At 38.2% G+C, this 23151-nt stretch overlaps 1 protein-coding gene across 1 annotated transcript in view; it reads right to left on the bottom strand.

Annotated features, from left to right (window-relative positions):
- Nucleotides 1-23151, bottom strand: part of ddx43 (DEAD-box helicase 43) — a 43747-nt gene continuing 20596 nt past the window's right edge. The window contains 11 exon segments of the mRNA NM_001079005.1: nt 1-944; nt 5410-5530; nt 6760-6847; nt 6992-7130; nt 10760-10869; nt 12903-13030; nt 14236-14323; nt 14572-14672; nt 20270-20411; nt 21452-21562; nt 23025-23143. Coding sequence (NP_001072473.1) covers nt 5417-5530; nt 6760-6847; nt 6992-7130; nt 10760-10869; nt 12903-13030; nt 14236-14323; nt 14572-14672; nt 20270-20411; nt 21452-21562; nt 23025-23143 — 1140 coding nt within the window. The 3' untranslated portion in view covers nt 1-944; nt 5410-5416.

The following is a 23151-nucleotide window of genomic DNA, read 5'->3' as shown; positions in this document are numbered from 1 at the left end:
TTCTGATACACAGCTTTTAATAAGCAACGTTCAAGAACAATTCTGACTCTCTTACAGATAAAATCACTGTAACATTACTCTTCACAGCAGGATGTCAATTACAGAAAGAAACAATATTGCAAATAAGAGCTGAGTGATACCACATTAAACTGCAGTCAATTTCACTTGGAAACTTCAGCACTATTGTAACGGTGCGTTGAAGTGAAACCAAGTGGGGCTAACAACTTTTTATGTAAGGCTTTACTAAGAATAAATCTTCATGTCTAAGTTTTTGATACTCAAAAACAATGCATCTGGCATTTTTACCACCATCAACTGCAGCAAGTTTTATCAGTTAAATGGCAATGACACATCCTACACCTCATTAATATATAGGATTATTTTGAAAGCACCGAAACTGATGACAAACTCTGCAATCTGATCACTTATACTTACTACTTATGGCAGCAATCAGAACACCACTGTTATTCACATAAATAAGAACAGATGGTTTCCAAAAGTTAGCATAGAGCGCCAGCCAACCCAAAGTCAAATGGAAAGCAGTCTGGGAACAGTAGCAGATGTTATCATTGCCACAAGTAGCAGCAATAAAACAGGGTGCGTGCCACAGCCCCAAAGGCTTCAAAACATATTTACAAGTGTGACAAAAAAGATTTGACCCTACCTAAGTTATTATGGTTTACACTGAGCAATTGTGAAATCTGTTGATATCTGTTCTGTACTGCAGTTTGAAATCCAAAAAGAAATAACTAAATGAATTGTTCAAATGGATTCATGCTGAATGGCAATAGCATTGTTTTGGAACATAAGAAACAAATATACATGTAGTAAATTTGCTAACATAAAACGTAAAACTTCTTCCCAAGAATACTCCAATGATATAGGAATGGCTGGTGATAGCAAGTATTGGTTTAACATTCAAACAGTCATGTCATGATGCAACACTGGAGAAAAAAAAAAAAAACAGTGTTAGAAAGTGATACACTATACCTGGACTTTCTAAAATAAATGGGTAAGTTAATGACTCTCTCAATTAATATATTGTACACATTTTTTTATTGTAGCTTACTGTTTCAGAGTGTTTAGTAGAGTTACTATTGTAGTACAACAAGCTACAAAGCACTATACAGTGGAAGTTTTTTATTCAACCAGGTCATGATATAAATCATGTAATATAATACAAACGCGTGCAACAGTAAGCCTGATACAACTAGACTGAATGATGAATATGTTTCACCAATCTTACTTTCAACTGAGAAATGAGGAATTATCTGCCATCTACGTGCCAGACTTTTTCTGCTCTCTCCCTCCCTTCCTCCGCTCCCCCTCTTCCTGTGCCACCTACTCAATCGTCCTTCACTGCAGCTGCTGTGCCTGCGTCTCCTGTCTCCCTCCTGCGATCTGCAGCTTCTTGACCCCAGGTAAATGCCACATACACACACACACACATATTACACACTTAGGGGTATATTTATCATGTTGTGTAAAAAGTGGAGTAAAACATCACCGGTGATGTTGTATATAACAGCCAATCAGATGCTTTGATTTGATTTTCTAACTGTTTAAATCTAATTGCTGATTGGTTGCTCTGGGTAAGATCACCAGTAATGCTTTACTCCACTTTTTACACAGCATGATAAATATATTCCTTATACTCCCCTTTTGGGGGTTGGGGGGTTTCACACATTCACAGCACTTACAGCACTCACACACATGCACACATTTTGCCTAGTGTACACACGCACTTATGTAATTTAAATTTTTTTTTTTTATAGCATCGTTTTTAATCTTGCCTGAAAAAAATGTTTTATTGCCATTGTGGATATCGTACTCGCTAACCGCACTGTGCAATACATTTTGTGTATTATTGTGGTGTTTTTATTACATTTTCTGTGATTTTGATGCATTTTTAGTCATTTTATTGCATTTTCAGTTATGCATAGTTGTTGTTCGCTTGACTTTGTCTGTAAAACTAATTTGCCCAAACCAGAATATTCAAACTGTGATTCTGACTGCAGATATCACTAGGAAAAAAAACCCATTGATTTTATTTATTTTTTTTTGGAATTTAGCGATTTTATTGCATTTAATATTGTTCTTTGTTACTTGTCTTGCACATGGACATTTTGTCTGCTTTATTTCAATTTGGCTTCCTCTGTACCCCACATAGTTTGGTAAATCTATGCATATTGGGCATCAAACTGTCCAGTAGACCCCTGGAGTTCATAATTAGGGTGTTTTACGTTGGTACGTTATGAAATGTGGGGTACATAATGGGGCAAAATGCAAGCTTTGTGACAATTTTCAGAAATGTTATAAAAACCATTCTTTCCATGGTTTTCAGGGGTTACCCTCCATTTCTGCAGTTTCTATCCCACATAAAACTGCCATGTGGTTATGAATTAGGTAAAGGTAAGCCATGAAATTAGTGTGCACAAGGTATATTTTGGGGTCTCTAAGTGCCATGTGCTTTGATAAACCTATGTACAGTGGGCAGCAAACTGTTCAGTAGACCTCTGGGGTTCATATTTAGGGTGTTTTATCTTGGTACCCAATGACCTATAGAAAATAAGATGCTGCATATTGGAAGTTTTGAGGTGATTTTTGGAAATGTCATAAAATCGGCAACTTAGGAAACCTTTGCAGCTTGGTACTTTGGAGTAGAAAGACATGGGTACCCATTTTAGATTTCGGGGAATGTGTACTTTCCAAAAATATATGACTTTCTGGGGTGAGTGTACTTTTTACTAATTTTATCCCACATAAAATTATGTAAATGTGTTGATTTTGCAGAATTTGAAATGACAGAAATTATAGATCATATGGGGTATGTTCACATTGGGGCCCCTACATGCCATATACTTAGGTCAATCTAAACATATTGGGCATCATACTGTTCAGTGGACCCCTGGCGTTCAAATTCAGGGTGTTTTATCTTGCTACCTAATGATACCTGGGAGATAAGATGCTGCAAAGTGGAAGCTTTGAGAGAATTTTCGGAAATGTTATCAATAGTTCGGAAATGTTATCAACAGCAGTTTCACAATAGTTCACACTTCCAGTCATGTACTTTGAAGGATTAACACCTACATCAATGAGAATCATGGTACCATTGTGACTGGATCATACCTTCTAACACCTGTCAGTTTCAGCTAACAACTAACTGAATACATTCAATAGTACCATTGTGGATGGTCTGTGTCTGAACTACCATCAAGGGCCTAAATACCGGGGAATTCCCTACCAGTCATTTGAACTGAAGAAGCCCCTCGGATGAGTGGTGAAATGTTTTCAAGAAAAACTCAAAAAAGTCCAGTTGTTTTTAGACTTAATTCTACTAGATACTGTATATAATGACCTGGATGAATGAGAATCTCTTCATAGACATACTACCTAAATAAGCTAAATTGAACTATTGTATTTGGACAGTCATCTTTTAGCATTACTGAAACTTGGGAAGTTTGAGAACAAACATCATGTTGGTTTGAAAAAAGTGAAGTCACTGAATAAAATCGGATCTGTTGGTTCCACCCACTTTTTCTAACCTTGGACCACAGTTATTTAGTAAAAACCACTGTGCAAAGTTTGGGGACCCTGGTTTTAACAGTGTCTGAATGGCAGCAATTTAAATTTCCCCACCGAAAGTCAACAATTGAAATCTGATTGGCGGTTGGCGGTTCCGCCCACTTTTTCTAACATGGAACTACCGTTACCCAGTAACTAACTCTGCAAAGTTTAGGGACCCTAGGTTTAATAGTTAAAGAATGGCAGCAGTTTAAATTTAAACCAATAAAATTCAATGGATGAAATCTGGCTGTTTTTGAACAGGAGTCCCCCAGTGACAAACTTTGCAATGTTTGGAGACATCATAAAAATTGTGGGGCTGACAGAATTTTACACTTCACCATTACAAATAAATAGGTGAAATGCGATTGACAGTTAGTGGCTCTGCCCACTTTTTCTAACTTTGAACAGCAAATACCCAGTGACTAACTTTGGAAAGTTTAACAACCCTGGAATTAATTCTTAAATAATGGCATCAGTTTAAATATAAACCAGTGAAATGTAATGGGCGGAAATGGATTGGCTGTTGAAGTCAGAAGAAAAAGGCAAATAATTCAGAAACAATAAGAAATAAAAATTGAAGACCAATTGAAAATTAACTTAAAGGAGAAGGAAAGATAAAAACTAAGTAAGCTTAGCCATAAGCACCCACATAAAAGCTGCACTTTATAAAAAGAAACACAGGATTTCTTGTCTCCTTTTTTTGTAAAACATATTGTTCAGGTGTTTGACTTCCTGTCTCAGAACAATCCTTAATTCCTGTGGCCAGAGTCTGTGCAGCTCTCTCCCCCCCCCCCGCCAAGAATGCTAAGAACTCCCTCCCCTAGGAATATGTGATCTGAGCTATAACGGCTACTTAAAATGGCAGATGCTGTCTTAAACGGAGAAAGCTTCTAGAGCTGTTTACTCAGGTATGGTAATGATTTCTGCAGGATATAGTGTTCTAGGTGGCACTAATGTGGCAAATCTATTGGCAGTAAAATGCAAAAATGACTTTCCTTCTTCTTTAAAGGTAAACCATCACTGTAGGTTCCTAACATTAGGCACTCTCCAGTGATTTTAACTTTCCTTCTGCTTGAAAGCCAGCTGTCCTTTGTGTGACCCTCAATTAAAATATTTGTTAATAAATCATCATATTGTGAAAACTGTTTAATTTTTATTTTGGGCTGGAGATAAATGCAAGCTGATAATCAGCCTGTGCACTCTGATCAGCTTACCCCATACCCGCACCTGTAGCGGCTGTCGGCCTGGGTACAGGCACACAGAGCTGATATCAGAGACAAAAAGCATATTTGCACATTTCAGCACCATAATCCTCTTAATGGGCCACCACCCTAGGCGACGCAGAGGCTTACCGTGCCGTCACAGGGGTAGGCTGGTCGGATTGCAGGGGCTGATTCTTGACCTGTATTATGTGAAGGCTGAGAAGCTGGTGTGGCAGTACCCTTACATTTTTCAGTGCATCAAAAGATATTTGCAGATTTAACTGCTAATGAATATAGTATGTGACAGTTTACAGTATCTGTACTCCCGAAACAATGCTACACTTTTTTAAGTTAAAATCTACAAACAGAAAGGGGTAAACAAACACTACTTAACTGCAGCAGCATTAACAAGTAACCTTAAAACCTTTATAAATGTTTAATAAGTTGTTAGAAAAACATTTCTATTAAAATTACTTTTTTTTTGGGGTGCAGCCCTTCTACGACATTAATATTGCATTAAGCTAAATATTTAGATTTTTAACCTGATTAATAATACTTTAACAGAAAACAGTAGTTTAGAATAATAAACAAATGAATCACTAAAGATTAACATTTTCTTTAGAAATAAAAATAATCATACACTGAAATCAGAAGCTTTCTCTCCAGCGTCCTTTGCGGGGTATAAGGTCTCTTTCACTATCCTTCTTTATCTTAAATTGCTGGTATCTTTCAGCCATATCAAAAAGATCCCCTGGAACTTCCTATGATAGAAATGCATATAGTTTTGAGTGTTATATATATATATATATATATACACACATACACACACAGGTATAGGACCCATTATCCAGAATGCTCGGGACCAAGGGTATTCCGGATAAGGGGTCTTTCCGTAATTTGGATCTCCATACCTTAAATCTACTAAAAAAATCAATAAAACATTATTTAAACCCCATAGGATTGTTTTGCATCCTATAAGGATTATTTATATCTTAGTTGGGATCAATTACAAGGTACTGTTTTATTATTACAGAGAAAAAGGAAATCAGTTTTTAAATTCTATATTATTTGATTAAAATGGAGTCTATGGGGGACGGGCTTTCCGTAATTCGGAGCTTTCTGGATAACGGGTTTCCGGATAAGGGATCCCATACCTGTATATATATTTGTCAGTGTGTTAACATAGTCATGTTATAAAGTCATGTTCATGACAACTAAACTTATCAAAAATGAGACAAGAAATAGGAAAAAATTCCTAGATTGGACTGTAATAACACTACAGAAAATCTCACAAGGATGCATCATTCAGAAGAGTGACAATCAAGCAACTGAGTGCACCCCTTACACTCGTAAGTGCAAATAAAAAAAAATTACTGCCCAGGGTATGTTCTATAGGTAAAATTAAACTTCACTTTTTGATACTGCAGATATAGAAAAATATGGGACAACTTAGATTTTGCCTTGATGTTCCCCTTCCATTACCTTGCAATATGCCTGTAACTCCACCAACATTTCCAGTAAAGCCCACCCTTTAACAATTCATAAGGGTACTGCCCAAATCAAGACCATTAGGAGGGGTTATTGAAACTGGGCCAGTTATAAGCAGGATACAAACAGAGATAAGTGTTGGAAATAGCCCAATTATTTATTAATACAATGATTTTGAAAGTCAGGCGTCAACATTAATGAGACGATACTCTCTAAAGCTATGTAGTCAGAGTTCAATATTTTTTCACTACAAAAAAAATGTGGATACTATGGCAATTAAATTCAGTTTGGATAACGCAGCTTGATCTTGACAATACTTAGCAGTACTTTTACTTGAACATCAAAGGGACTGCAAAGATGTAATAGTACATGAACCCTAGTATCTTTTTCTTTATGTTGATCTCTACATGCCCAGTGCCCCTCAATAATTATAAACATGCAAACCTATACGCCAACATTTTTAAGACAATTCTTTGCCAATATATTTTACGAAAAATCTTACTTGATTAGCTCGCTCCAAGATACTGATTAATTCACCTGCAACCTTCCAGTCTTTCCTGGTTACCAGAGTTATTGATTCCCCTGTGCGACTGAAAGGCAATTTGCTTATATGGTAAAAATGTCAATACAAAGACATTAAAATAAATTTGAATTTTTGTATTCAGAAGTGACTGTTGAGCATAAAGAAGAAAAATGCAAGAATGAAAAAGCTGTAATTTCTTTATTTTTCTTACCCTGCTCTTCCTGTGCGTCCAACTCTGTGAACATACTCCTCTATGTTTCGAGGGAAATCAAAATTTAAAACATGCGTAACATCATGAACATCAAGTCCTCGAGATGCTAGATCTGTAGCTACTAGTATTCGGACTTTCCCTGAATAGAGGAAAACAAATGTTTTCTTTTACTAGGCAGTAATATAAGTATCAGTATAAGAATGCAATTAATTCTAAATTATATAAGAATTTAATTAGTTTTCTATTCTGAACAGTATTGCATATTATTATATATATATATATATATATATATATATATATACACACACACAAAATGTTTATTTTATTGCAAAACAAAGGAAAGAAACAAAAAAGAAGTAGATCTATTACAATATAATATTCACGCCACATGTACCCAAGATCTGTTGCTCTAGGAAGTGCATTTCTCAGATATTTCACACTAGGAAAGCTGAAGTTGTAATCCACATGTTCAAATTCCCAAGCCACAACATCCGTAGTTTATCAGATTTGCCCACACAACCACAGTGCATGCCTGACCGAGAAGAAGCTTTCTGGAAATGCACAGCGAGTCAGGCAGTTACAGTGGTGTGAAAAACTATTTGCCCCCTTCCTGATTTCTTATTCTTTTGCATGTTTGTCACACTTAAATGTTTCTGCTCATCAAAAACCGTTAACTGTCAGTCAAAGATAACATAATTGAACACAAAATGCAGTTTTTAAATGAAGGTTTACGTTATTAAGGGAGAAAAAAAACTCCAAATCTACATGGCCCTGTGTGAAAAAGTGATTGCCCCCCTTGTTAAAAAATAACTTAACTGTGGTTTATCAATTTCAATTTCTGTAGTCACCCCCAGGCCTGATTACTGCCACACCTGTTTCAATCAAGAAATCACTTAAATAGGAGCTACCTGACACAGAAAAGTAGACCAAAAGCACCTCAAAAGCTAGACATCATGCCAAGATCCAAAGAAATTGAGGAACAAATGAGAACAAAAGTAATTGAGATCTATCAGTCTGGTAAAGGTTATAAAGCCATTTCTAAAGCTTTGGGATTCCAGCGAACCACAGTGAGAGCCATTATCCACAAATGGCAAAAACATGGAACAGTGGTGAACCTTCCCAGGAGTGGCCGGCCGACCAAAATTACCCCAAGAGCGTAGAGACAACTCATCCGAGAGGCCACAAAAGACCCCAGGACAACATCTAAAGAACTGCAGGCCTCACTTGCCTCAATTAAGGTCAGTGTTCACGACTCCACCATAAGAAAGAGACTGGGCAAAAATGGCCTGCATGGCAGATTTCCAAGGCGCAAACCACTTTTAAGCAAAAAGAACATTATGGCTCGTCTCAATTTAGCTAAAAAACATCTCAATGATTGCCAAGACTTTTGGGAAAATATCTTGTGGACCGACGAGACAAAAGTTGAACTTTTTGGAAGGTGCGTGTCCCGTTACATCTGGCGTAAAAGTAACACAGCATTTCAGAAAAAGAACATCATACCAACAGTAAAATATGGTGGCGGTAGTGTGATGGTCTGGGGTTGTTTTGCTGCTTCAGGACCTGGAAGGCTTGCTGTCATAGATGGAACCATGAATTCTACGGTCTACCAAAAAATCCTAAAGGAGAATGTCCGGCCATCTGTTCGTCAACTCAAGCTGAAGTGATCTTGGGTGCTGCAGCAGGACAATGACCCAAAACACACCAGCAAATCCACCTCTGAATGGCTGAAGAAAAACAAAATGAAGACTTTGGAGTGGCCTAGTCAAAGTCCTGACCTGAATCCTATTGAGATGTTGTGGCATGACCTTAAAAAGGCGGTTCATGCTAGAAAACCCTCAAATAAAGCTGTATTACAACAATTCTGCAAAGATGAGTGGGCCAAAATTCCTCCAGAGCGCTGTAAAAGACTCGTTGCAAGTTATCTCAAACGCTTGATTGCAGTTATTGCTGCTTAGGGTGGCCCAACCAGTTATTAGGTTCAGGGGGCAATTACTTTTTCACACAGGGCCATGTAGGTTTGGATTTTTTTTCTCCCTAAATAATAAAAACCCTCATTTAAAAACTGCATTTTGTGTTTACTTGTGTTATCTTTGACTAATAGTTAAATGTGTTTGATGATCAGAAACATTTTGTGTGACAAACATGCAAAAGAATAAGAAATCAGGAAGGGGGCAAATAGTTTTTCACACCACTGTATGTATGAGCACAGAAAAAGGCTGCTGCACACTGGCTCCTGCTTCTCTTGGCATTCCCAGAAAGCTTCTTCTCTGTTAGGCATGCACAAAAGGCTCTCCTCAGGGGCGGGGCTTCACGTTGTACCAGGAAGAAGCTGGAGATTTTAGGCTGATGCCACACCAGGCGTAGGGCTGATTTTTTCGGCAAGCGGAAAAAGTCTCGCGTTTTCGTGCGTATATCGGCTACATGTGCCTGCACCCGAGCGTATCCCATTCATTCGGGTGCAGGCACAAGTAGCAGGCGTAGGGCTGAATTTTCGGCAAGCGTTTTTCCGCTTGCCGAAAAAATCAGCCCTACGCCTGGTGTGGCATCAGCCTTAACTTAAGAATCAGAAACCAGATCCAACTGAATGCAAGGAATAAAGCTGGCCATACACGTTAAGATCCGCTAGCTTGGGGAGGTCGCTAAGCGAGCAGATCTTCTCCCCACATCCCCACCTACAGGTGGGCAATATCAGGTGAATTCAGGTTTACTTCTTTTTTATTTTTTTTTTTTTTGTAAGTCTTTATTTTCATTTTCAGTTTTTCGGGTGGGGATACAGAAAGGAAAAAAGGGAGGGGGAGGGGGGGGAGCATAGAAATAGGAGGTGTAACTTGGTACAAAACATTGCAGTTTTCCCATCATTGTGTTATACATCTCGCATTAAAATACATTCATTTCCATTCTTTCAGGTTAATAGACTTGGGTATGAACATAACTCTTGTTATGGGAGACTGCTCGGGTAGTAGGGGGGGGAAGCAGGTGAACTCGATTAGGTTTTACTCTTTTTTCACTTGTTAACCTTTACTGTTGGTGCCTGTTATGGGATATATTCTTATGCAATGTACATGTTTCTTAATCTTGTTATTCCCTATCGTGCTAACTTATATGGCCAATCCTGCCATACTTTCTCATAGTTTTTCATTCTCCCATATTTTATAGCTGTTAATTCTTCCATTGTTTTTGTGTTTTCTATTTCCTCTATCCATTGCATTTTGTGTGGGGTTTCTGACTTTCTCCAGTTCTTGGGTATTATTATTCTAGCTGCTTGTAATAGGTGTACTATCAATTTATCATTAATTATTTTTTTTCCGGTTCTATCCAAACTAAGTAACATTGTTTCTATGCAATTTGTGTATTTCCCCGGTCTTAAGTTGTTTATTGTATTGTATACTTCTCTCCATAATGGTTTAATTTTTTCACATGTGTACCATATATGGCTATAGGATCCTTCAGCGTTATTACATCTCCAACATGTTTGTGATACTTTGTTGAAGATTTTATGCAAATATTGGGGGGTTCTAAGGTTTACTTCTTTTTTAAAAGGAAAAAAGTCAAACTACTGCCGCTCCAATCCATTCAGCATGCTGCAACTAGACTTTTTAATGAAATACCCTGATTCATATATGGAATTGGACCTTTACCTAAATACATTCCTATATTACACTGTAAGGTTTACAATGAGACAATTGGTTTTCAAAACATTTCGTTTGCAATTAGTCATGTGTATATCCTTCTGGGTGAGCTTGTTTGTATGGTTCTTGAAACAGTTACCCTTTTTGAAGTCATCTAGTGCTTGCTCTCGATCACATTGCTCTCTGTTGCCATGCAGAGACTGAACCGGAATTCCTTGCAAGCTGAAGTCACTTGATAAGTCATCTGCACTAAAGCAAAACATTTATTTTAGGGCACTGGCATATATTGTAACCTTACCCTGTAGTGTTTTCAGGAGAGAAATGCACAGCAAGTGAATGCAGATGATGGACCTGAAAATGTATGTCTTTATGTCTCCTAAACTTTTTCAAAGACAGAAATAATAAAAATATAAAAATGTGCCCCTGCTTTGAGGCAACTTTGAACAACAACAAAAATGGTGGTGAGCTACTGTACATGTTGCTTGTGAATCACTGACTGGGGGTTATAGGGTTCGATGTAAAGGAAAGACACACTGTTGCTGACAGGGAAAGTAATTTTATTTCAGAGAAGCGGGGGTTACCATTTGGGATAAAGCGATGGAAAAATGGTATCGCTTTAGGATCCCTGACAAAGGGGTGCTTAACCCTTAACTGTAAATTTTACAAAAGAGCTTGCATGTAATTCAAAATTGTTTTTTTTTTTTTGTTTGTTTTTTTTAAAAATGCCACAAGACAAATGACTACCTAAACTGTTGCATGTACATTACAAACAAAACATACTGTATTTGATACATCACAAAATCGCAGTAAGACTTACTATGTGGAAGGGATGCTGTATACCTTAAAGTTCCATGTCCTGTATAAAAAATTCCTTTCTATGGCTATGGAACTCCTTGTGACTTATTATATCTTTGTAATTGACCAATCTTTTCTGATCCTCTAAAACTGCTACCTTTTACATTTTTTAAGGATAGTGTGATTAAACAAATCTCAAAAATTTCAGCACTTAATCCCAATGAAAATTTAGTTTTTCTATTGGTTTAACTTGTTTCGGAACTGCTAAGCAATACATTCTAAGAGGTTAAATGTGTTTGCATGAAGAGGTATTAGCAGAATAATCAGTAAAATGTGTGCAGTTGTCCAATGCTATAACTACATGTCTACTGTAATAATAGTAATGTGTTGATAAGATATACAGGTTTCAATAAACACAACATAACCTCTAAAATGTAACCTGACATATGGATATTATTAACATTTATTTATAAAGCACCAACATATTCCACAGCTCTGTACAATAAGTGGGTTTTATACAATGGACATACAAACTAACATAAAGCAATCAATAACAGATACAAGAGGTGAAGAAAGCTCTTCCAAAAAGAGCTTACAATAGGTTTTATTATCCAAAAAGCTTGTACCCATTTGGATTCACAGTGCCACTGAAGAAGCCTGTAAGGGCAAAATTTGCATTGGGCTTATCACCTTGCGACTTATGGACTCCAGCTCACAGTATTAATGGTGATGGTGAGATTTGCATGAGGGTCCATGTCCCAGCCTGACCAACACATATTTATGGTTATGGTGATTTATACGATTGGGGGTTGTATACATATCTTTTTAACACTTGGTGACCTTTATTGTTACTTTACTATATGTTTACTTTCTAAATATTGATGTACCCTGAATGGTGCACATATAATTTTTTGCACTTTCTGTGGCATATGTATTATTTACCCAGGCTTAGAACTATGGTAACCCTCAAGGCATTTTGAATCTGGTTAGCTGGTTGACACATGGTTAGCTTTGACCAATAAACAGCAGGCCATTTTTCACCTTGTTTGGTCTATTTTAAATGTATTTTTATTTGGTATATATATATTTTTATATGACTTGTTGAATTAGTTTCCTAGTCTTGTGTGGGTTTAGCTCCAGTTATACAGGGGATTCTTTTCTTTAAGGTCTCTCTTTTGATACATTCTCCCTAGGAAATTCCCACCTTATTTAGGTTTACATTTTACAGGGCTAAGACTAAGCATCAGTGGAGTTTGGTGGTTCTCCTTTCTTCTTGTTATACACTTCAAGTCTCAATACATGCATTCTTTATCCACCTAAATTTACCCTGCACTGTGTTTTATTATTAATGAAGAAAAAGGGCAGAAATAATTAATAATTTACCCAATAAACTATGAGGATTAACAATGATGGTTTTGAAGCATTTTCAGATAATAGCTTTCTTATTAAAGAAATAAGTTATTCATAAAAATGACGGTTATACATACACCAACTTCTTCCCAACAAATACAATGACTTTATCTTGAGGTTTTAAAGAGTCAATGAAGTGCAATACAAATGCTCTTTTTTCCTCTTCTGGTATAACCAATACGTGCTGTGTTACTGTGTTTACAGCCTGCAAAAACATTTAAATAGATATGGATTAACTAAAGGTATTAAAAAAAAACAAAAAAAAAAACAGTACAGGCATTACATTGTTCAATTCTATTGCAAACAAATTTTAATTATGAAAAGTTTAAACTGTCAACGTACCATATATAATTAAATAGAACTATTGCAATTTCAGATGTTTAAAGCCCTGAACAAAGCTACAACCCCTGACTAACCTGAAATTTTGAAATTTCCATGATATTTCACCCATCTCTCCCTTTACCCCATAGCATATATTCTCCCTTTCTTTCTGTTTCTAGCTATTCAGCCAGGCTAATTTTCATTTGTTTCCTACCTATATGGGTAGCTTGATAAAACCTTTAAGTGAATATATACAGACCTGGAATGTTTTCCAGTCCACTGCTGGAAACATGAATGGAATATATGAAGGTCCAAAGCCCTACCCAGCCCAGCAAGTCCAATGTTCCTTGATATTAGCCTGGTTTGTTTCTTTTGATCCTCTCTTAGGATGTTTTCCAGGCTCAGAGCCTTTTGGAAATGGGGGGGGAATTCACAAAAGTAGAGGAAGCATTTTTTGGAGTAAAAGTGGTGGTAAAACTGGTGTAAATACAATCTCCATATTTACAAACAGAAGTCTGACAAAATGCTAACTGAACCACCCCTTTAATTTATTGGTAAAGAACGTTTACAAACACTTTTGTGAATACGTCTTACTGGCCTTTAAAGTAGGCAGGGAATTTCTTCTCTGAAAGGCACAATCATTAGTACAAGGCGCATGTACAGTGGAGAATCACCAGATGGCAGACTGACAGATTTATGAAAAGATAAAGACAAATTTACCAAAAAATTTTGTGTAAAATGTTGTTAAAAATGTTATGTAAAAGGCAAAATATAGAAACAGTCTGTTTAAAAGTCACATTCACAGAAATGGAGATAGATTTGTCAGATTTCCCGCCATATTAACAAACCTCTATCTCCACTTTTATTGTGACTCAATATCACCACTTTTGTGAATTCCCCTCCCCCCTTGGGTTTGTAACTGGGTGAGTGTGATTTTAAGAAAATAGCTACATCTTCTACATCTTAACTTTGAGCCAGTCAGCTCATGAAGATTAAGTAATTAGATGTAATCAAATAGGTTTCCATTAAAATACAAAATTATAGAAAGAAAAATGATTTTTTCCCTATATTAGATTTTTTGAAACTCACAGCCAAGTCGAGTGTTCCAACATAAACCATCATAGGATCTTTTAAATATGATTTAGCAAGGCGGCGTACTCCATCTGGCCATGTGGCACTAAAAGCAGAGTAAACCAGGAACAAGATATATATTTAGCAAAACAAAAGATTTCTACAAGAGCCATTTATTGAGCAAAAAAAGGACTACTTAGAATATAAAAAAAAGCACATTCATTGTTTCAGTTTATCAGATACAGATCCCAACATAATCGTGTGGATATTGGAGCAATGATCAGTTTTATGAGCTACCGCTTTTCACAAATAACTTTTAAATAGAATCTACAATGCAAAAAAGTATAAACTCACCTTGTCATTATAGTATGTCTATCAGGTCGAATATCAATTAATATCTTCATAATTTGCGGTTCAAATCCCATATCCAACATTCGGTCTGCTTCATCCAAAACCTATTATCAAAATCAAATTCATAACAATCTCAGCACCAACCAGTGTCATGTGGCATAGTTATCCTATCAAACAATACAAGAGTCAACTTTAATATTCAAATATTACAGATAAACGGGGTGCCTCACAATTAAATAAATAAGAAACGCTCTGCCTATGTCAGAAGTTAGCACTGCCATGTGGGGATTGCTCAGGAACCCTCCCCCTACTGCATTCTAGAATGATCCCTGCCGGAGACTGACAATATTCACCACAGGCAGAAAAGGCCCTACTCATTTAAAATGGAAGCGCCTACAGGTAAAGGACATTCTGACATAGTGCCATAAACCGTAAAAAATGACCAGATAAATACCTTATACAGAATGAAAGCGTGTCTGTATACTTATTCAACCTTTTGACTGCTAAGGATACACTAACTATATTAGTATTACCAGATCTAACTCTCAATGAATTAAGGTTATATTTCCTCTTTTTCAAGGGTAATGACAATGACACATGTACCACATAGTTGTCTGCCAAGGGCACCAAAGTGTTCAAAAGTACCATTTAAACCTATAAGAATGGGGATCACTATACTCAACACACTCTATATGTGGTGCTCTGGCATAATCGTCAAAAAAGGAAATTTTGTGATACTCACCGTTAAATCCTTTTCTCTCAGGATGTCTGTGGGACACAGGGACCATGGGGTATAGTATCTACCAGCAGGAGGCAGGACACTAGATAGGAAGAAGAATAGTAACCCCTCCTCCCTGCAGCTATACCCCCTCACACTTCCTGTACCTGCCAGTTTAGTCAACAAGATAAATGAACTATTTACATACGGTAGAAAGGAATTCCGAAAACCCGCTTCTGGGTGGGAAGCCCTGTGCCCCTTAGACGTCCTGAGAGAAAAGAATTTAACGGTGAGTATCACAAAATTTCCTTTTCTCTTGCAGACATCTGTCGGTCACAGGGACCATGGGGACATACCAAAGCTGTCCCATTAGAGAAGGGGTGGGAGAAGCGAGTGTACGCTTTTAGGCCACTGCAGCTTGCAGCACTTTTATGCCAAAGTGTGCGTCAGATGCTGTAAAAACCTCAAACTTGCAGAACTTAGTAAAGGAGTGAATGGAGGACCAAGTGGCAGCCCTACAGATTTGTTCGGTGCGCTAGGACTAGGTTAAGATCCCACAGAGGGGGATCCCGGAGGGGTGGGTGAAGGTGTGATACTCCTTGCAGAAAGATGAGTACATCAGGTAGGGTGGCCAGACTGAGATCTGAGGGAGCCCAGGGAAAGACTCTTGTCCATTCCCTCTTGTAGAAAGGAGAGAAGTCTGGGAACCGAGAATTCTTGAAAGGGTAGGTCCGTCTTGTCACACCAGTGCTTGTAAATCTTCCATACTCGGTGATAGGTCTTGTAAGATACCGGCTTCACCATATTTTGAAATATGTTGGGACATAGTGCCTATTCCCCTAGATCGAGCTGCTGCCTGCTTAGGTAGTCTTCCTGCCAGTTCTCTAGGCCGGGAATGTAGACTGCTGATATTCTTACTTCCCTTGCCTCTGCCCAAGTTAGAATCTTGGAGACTTCCTTGAGGGCTTGTCTGCTTCAAGTTCCTCCCTGATGATTGAGATAGGCCACCGTGGTGGCATTGTCGGACTGGACTTTGACCGCCTTTCCTGGGAGCTGGTCGAGACAGTATCCGGATGAAATTATTTGATGGTCCCGGGGGTTTGTGGTGAACTGGACCCAAGCTTCTTGAAAAAGGCGAAGTCTGCCGCCTACTGGGATGTGTCCCTCTAAGCAAACACCGTCATGCTGAAGAAGTCTTGTTGTTGGATTTGGTCTGGGTACACTTTCCCTACCAGGAAAATTTGGATCGGCTCTGGAACCTGGGCTTAACCGAGGAGCTTTGACCTGAGTAGTCCCTGGTGAAGGTCGGTTTGGCCCCTTTGGGACAAAAAAAGCATCCTCTTCTGGAGGAAGGGCGAGTCTTGGGCTGAGGGAGGAGTGTGCTTTTGCCCCCTGTAGCCTGGCTGATTATTTTGTCGAGTTCGAGCCCGAACTCTTGAAGGGAATGGAGGTGAAGGACTTCTTTGAAGAAAGATCCGCAGACCATAGCTTGAGCCACAGGGAGCAACGGGCTGCTACTGACAATGATGATGTTCGGCCAATGGCTTGAGCCACATCCAGGGAAGCCTCAGTATGGGGTTAATTAGCACAGTAACCCTGTATGTGGCAATGCTATAACCATATAATGAGGAGAAAATGTAACCTGCACAGTGCCAGTACCCTATGAGTGAGGTGCTGATGTAGGCCAGGTAGCCTCCAGAGAGCATGTCAGAAAAACCTGTGCTCAAAGTACCTTGTTAGTACAATTGCAGACAGAGTATTAATAATACACATGCCCAATAACTCTGTCATAGAACTAAGCCCATAGTTTAATAAAGGTTATTGCCCATTGCCTGCCTTACTTGCCCACTGCCTAATGCCTTTTCCCTGCTAGCACCCCCCTCTTGCTGCAGATACCGTCCACAAGGTCCATGCAGTGCTCAGGCAGGAGGCGCAATCAGGATGGAGAGCAGTGCTGTGCTGGGAGCTAAACTGGAGGAGCCCGCGTGTATGCGACTAATCAGGATGGAAAGCGGTGAAAAGTGGCGCAAAGAACAGACGCGAGTGAAGTAAAATGGTGCCCAATGACGTCATTGCGTGCGAATGAATGGAATGCATCTGATTTTTCAACTGAATGGAGCAGACAGGAGGGAGAAAAAAGTTCAAGGCTAGGCAGGTAAGGGCTGAGGGCAAGGCCAGCTAGCGTAGGCATAGGCTGAGCTGGGTAAAAGGCAGTGGCACTGACCTGAAGTAGGCATAGGAGGAACTGGACAGCTTCTGCCCTGGTAAAGGAGGGCAGGAAATTTGTGTGGGCAGCTCTAAACAAGAGGCTTAGTGACCCCAGTTCTCCATGGTCCGGCGTAGGGGGGAGTCTAATAGGGGGGGTCTCTTGGGTGAGACCCCCTAGTCAGGCCGCAGAAAGAGCTGAAGAGAGATCCTGTCTCCTGAAAGGACACTAGAAAAAAACTGGCAGGTACAGGAAGCATGAGGGGGTATAGCTGCAGGAAGGAGGGGTTACTACTCTTCTTACTATCTAGAGTCCTGCCTCCTGCTGGTAGATACTATACCCATGGTTCCTGTGTCCCACAGATGTCTGCAAGAGAAAGATAGGATCTTCCTGCAATGATTATTTCCACATTTTACTACAGGGGTACATAATTCTCTAGAACAGCATGACATGTGCTCTTTACTTACACACCTGTACCTACATGCCATTAACTTTTATTAATAAGCTAAGGGATAGGATACTGTATTACATTTCACATCACAATACTGTGTGTTTGTACCAGCATAGTTTTATATGCAACAGATCTTGCCATATTTGAATTCTCTTTAATGAGTAGAGAAAAAAACCTAAACCTTAGAGTTACAGTGGATGTGAATAATATAGATTTCTAAACCATCTAATCAGTACCCAGTCAGGTTACTGATTAAATAAAGCAATATCACCTTTGACAGAGAATCCCCTACAGTAACAATGTGTATGGAACAGGGCCTGCCAACATATAACTTTAATTTCTGTCTGCAATAGTCAAATTTAAGGAGTACTTAATTCCTGTAGGTTACTATACAAATGTTGCAATCCAAATGCTTTAATTGGTCCCATTAACATTTTTGCATTCCATTGTTATTTTAGCCTCTAAATATGTAGTATTGTGGATATCATTGTTGGACATCACTACTCTTGAAAAACTGCAATACCTTTCAATAATTTAGGTCTGAATACAGTGGTGTGAAAAACTATTTGCCCCCTTCCTGATTTCTTATTCTTTTGCATGTTTGTCACACTTAAATGTTTCTGCTCATCAAAAACCGTCAACTATTAGTCAAAGATAATATAATTGAACACAAAATGCAGTTTTTAAATGAAGGTTCACGTTATTAAGGGAGAAAAAAAACTCCAAATCTACATGGCCCTGTGTGAAAAAGTGATTGCCCCCCTTGTTAAAAAATAACTTAACTGCGGTTTATCAATTTCAATTTTCAAATTCAATATCAATTTCTGTAGTCACCCCCAGGCCTGATTACCGCCACACCTGTTTCAATCAAGAAATCACTTAAATAGGAGCTACCTGACACAGAAAAGTAGACCAAAAGCACCTCAAAAGCTAGACATCATGCCAAGATCCAAAGAAATTCAGGAACAAATGAGAACAAAAGTAATTGTGATCTATTAGTCTGGTAAAGGTTATAAAGCCATTTCTAAAGCTTTGGGACTCCAGCGAACCACAGTGAGAGCGATTATCCACAAATGGCAAAAACATGGAACAGTGGTGAACCTTCCCAGGAGTGGCCGGCCGACCAAAATTACCCCAAGAGCGCAGAGACAACTCATCCGAGAGGCCACAAAAGACCCCAGGACAACATCTAAAGAACTGCAGGCCTCACTTGCCTCAATTAAGGTCAGTGTTCACGACTCCACCATAAGAAAGAGACTGGGCAAAAACGGCCTGCATGGCAGATTTCCAAGCTGCAAGCCACTTTTAAGCAAAAAGAACATTATGGCTCGTCTCAATTTTGCTAAAAAACATCTCAATGATTGCCAAGACTTTTGGGAAAATACCTTGTGGACCGACGAGACAAAAGTTGAACTTTTTGGAAGGTGCGTGTCCCGTTACATCTGGCGTAAAAGTAACACAGCATTTCAGAAAAAGAACATCATACCAACAGTAAAATATGGTGGTGGTAGTGTGATGGTCTGGGGTTGTTTTGCTGCTTCAGGACCTGGAAGGCTTGCTGTGATAGATGGAACCATGAATTCTACGGTCTACCAAAAAATCCTGAAGGAGAATGTCCGGCCATCTGTTCGTCAACTCAAGCTGAAGCGATCTTGGGTGCTGCAGCAGGACAATGACCCAAAACACACCAGCAAATCCACCTCTGAATGGCTGAAGAAAAACAAAATGAAGACTTTGGAGTGGCCTAGTCAAAGTCCTGACCTGAATCCTATTGAGATGTTGTGGCATGACCTTAAAAAGGCGGTTCATGCTAGAAAACCCTCAAATAAAGCTGAATTACAACAATTCTGCAAAGATGAGTGGGCCAAAATTCCTCCAGAGCGCTGTAAAAGACTCGTTGCAAGTTATAGCAAACGCTTGATTGCAGTTATTGCTGCTAAGGGTGGCCCAACCAGTTATTAGGTTCAGGGGGCAATTACTTTTTCACACAGGGCCATGTAGGTTTGGATTTTTTTTCTCCCTAAATAATAAAAACCCTCATTTAAAAACTGCATTTTGTGTTTACTTGTGTTATCTTTGACTAATAGTTAAATGTGTTTGATGATCAGAAACATTTTGTGTGACAAACATGCAAAAGAATAAGAAATCAGGAAGGGGGCAAATAGTTTTTCACACCACTGTAAGTAAAACTCATGCCATATGCAACAAATATGTTGTTACAAGAAACAGAAAAATTAGCTCTTTAACTAGATTTATTAATAACTCAAACCAACAGCACCAAAACAAATGTTTACAAACTATTAATGCAGTTTTCAGATACACTTACCAAATATGTTATGCTTTTTAGATTTACAAAATTATTCATCTGCAAATCATTTAGTCTACCAGGAGTAGCAATGACAATATCCACACCTTTTGTAACCTTATTTATTTGGTTATTACGATCTCCTCCACCGTATATGCAAATGCTAGAAAAGGAGGCAAAGAGAAAACTATGAATAATGGACATTCCAAAATGATTACATAGTACATCTATTAGCATTGCAGATATAAGGTCCGTTACAAGTACCTGTGTAGGCATGCCAGATTGCTACAACCACATTCTATATGAATCAAAATTAAATGCCCTGATTTTACATTTTTCTGCAGTCTGTATTTTAAGGCCCAGGCAACCAACATTTGATTTGTGTTTAGAATGAGATATACTTGCCCTTTATAATTTACAAGTTTGGAAAAGTAAATTGATTGTTCTATTGGTCTGTTGAGATTAAAACTGCTAGACCACTACTAACAATCTCCTAAAATACTACAACATATAGACTCTAAATTACAACCTGAAAGCTGCTGTGTTGCAATACTGATATATTCCATTTATATGCTAGTTTTTATGGGGACAGTATACCCCCTTTATCAACATTTGTACAATGAATAGGGCTTGTGCTCAACATGTTTTTTGCTTATTGTTTTAATTATGAAATATTGATGGTGTTTTGTTATGTCTTGCACTAAAACAAGGCAACATCTCAAACTGAAAGTTAAGTCACATTCTACTGTTCTTAACAGTGATGTCAAAACAAATCAAGCCCTGTGTATGAACAAAATCCTGCCTTCCCCTAACTACAGCCTGTTGGGCTTTGTGTTAAGAAGTTATACTGTTGGCATCCTAAGCCTTTTCTTGCCAGCATGTACAGCCAGAGACATTTTTCCCGAGAAATGCACACTTTGAATATGACATGGGGTAAATAATTAGGACCATCATATGGGAAGTACCTTGGTTTTCGCTTGACCACTACAAGTTGTAAATAAAAACTTCTGTTTATGAAAATGTATGCTGAGTTACTAATAAAACGAGGGGCCAGGACATGTGCATTGATCAATCCCCTTCCTTTTTATATGTCTGAAGCAAATTTGGTGTGCTGCAAAAATATTTGTATTTCCCTAAACAATGTAAATAATTTTACTAAATGTATATATTTTACAGAAAAAAGTCTAGTTTTCTAAGTATTACCTTTCAAATCCTTTATATTTGTATTTTGAGCATTCAGCCTTAACTTGAAGAGCCAATTCACGAGTTGGAGCAAGAACCAACATTCCAGGTCCATCTTGTTGCTCTCTGGGACTAAGAGGCAAAGAACTTAGTTAAAATTACAGGGTCAAAATAAAGGGGTGTCATACAAATTAATCTACAGAGCTCTTGGGTAGTCCTTTGGCCACATTAATCATTTAGAGGGCCAAATCTTTCCATGCACATTTAGACACCACTGATGTAGACAATGGATTTTTAAGAATCAGTATACAGATTCCAGACTAAACACAGTTTCCATAGACCTCTTTGTGTGGCTTCATCATCATTCTTTATGGAAAAGGTTGGAATACTAGAAGTGTTTTATATGGTGAAAATTATAAAGCTACTTAATACACTGGGGGAGATGACAATTTGTCATCACTTTTACCAGTGTTCCCAGTGTTCCTTTTCAGAAAACATGGCATCAACCCAGAGCTGGAGCACAGTGCCACTATGCACTCTTAGAAGTCCCTTGCACCTGAACAGATTTTAGAACTTGCATGTGCACAGAACAGTACAGTACATCTGTTTGTCTACAAAAATGTTCAAGTCCACAAAGGTGCTAAAAAAACAAGGTAAGATAGTGGTACAGCACTTACAAAAAAAGTGCTGGGCCAGTGAATTATTTTCCCAAAGAGCAGCACAGGCCAAGGGATTTTAAACACTGGGGGTGACAAACAAAATGGCAGACCCCAGTTTAAAAGCCTTTCCTTGTCCTTAAGGGGAAAAATCAGTATATACAACATATTTGCAAATTTGTTATATACTATATATATATTTTGGTGGTGTAGTATTGGCACATGCTTTGCCAATCTGCACTTTCAGTTACAGAACTGGCATTCAATGTCCGCTTCTCATAGTAGGCCCATTTTTTGCCACATCCCTTTTCCATTTTATACGGGGGTTACTTACAAAGGGATCTCACCTTTTGTATATTGTACACATGGTTTTACATGGTTTATTCATTAGATTGAATGTGTTTATTCTTTTACTATTTCCAATTACACATGTCTAGTAGCTTTAGTGCACTTTAGACACTATCATGGGGTTAAGCACACTTTTCTTTTAATTATGGAAGTGCATGTGAAACATGCAAATTACAAAGTAATCAAAGCTATTTGCAGCAGGCCTTTAAGATGGTTTGAGGCCAAAAACGTAAAAACAATTAAACAGATTGACTGAATTTTCTCTTTAGTATCAGCTTGCTACTTTAGACCGTCTAAGTTTAAACCTTTTTCATAGGGACCCCAAAACAAGTGAATCATCTTTTCCATCCAAAAAATGGTTTGGCCAGCCATGCCCCCTTTTTTTATAGTAGGAACTAAAATCAAGTAATGTATATAACAGCACATACTAGTCTTACCTTGTGTACAACGCTACCAAGCAATTCCCCTGTTTCTATTGAAAGAATTACATTACAAAAGGAGTAATATACTGTAGACCTATAAATATAGCAATGCCTCTTTTTATTGTTGTAACTAGCAAGAAGCAGAAATATTCACTGATGGCTTCTTACATTGGTTGTAAATCCAAATGAATGAATCCTGGAAGTAAATATGCCAATGTTTTTCCAGTGCCAGTCTGGGCAATTCCAATGAGATCAATTCCCTGAAGTATAACTGGCCATGCCTGTGACTAAAATT

Source organism: Xenopus tropicalis, chromosome 5 (assembly GCF_000004195.4).
Source record: "Xenopus tropicalis strain Nigerian chromosome 5, UCB_Xtro_10.0, whole genome shotgun sequence".
Lineage (NCBI taxonomy): Eukaryota > Metazoa > Chordata > Amphibia > Anura > Pipidae > Xenopus > Xenopus tropicalis.
The sequence above is the reverse complement of the archived record's forward strand: the minus strand, read 5'-3'. Positions and strand labels throughout refer to the sequence as shown.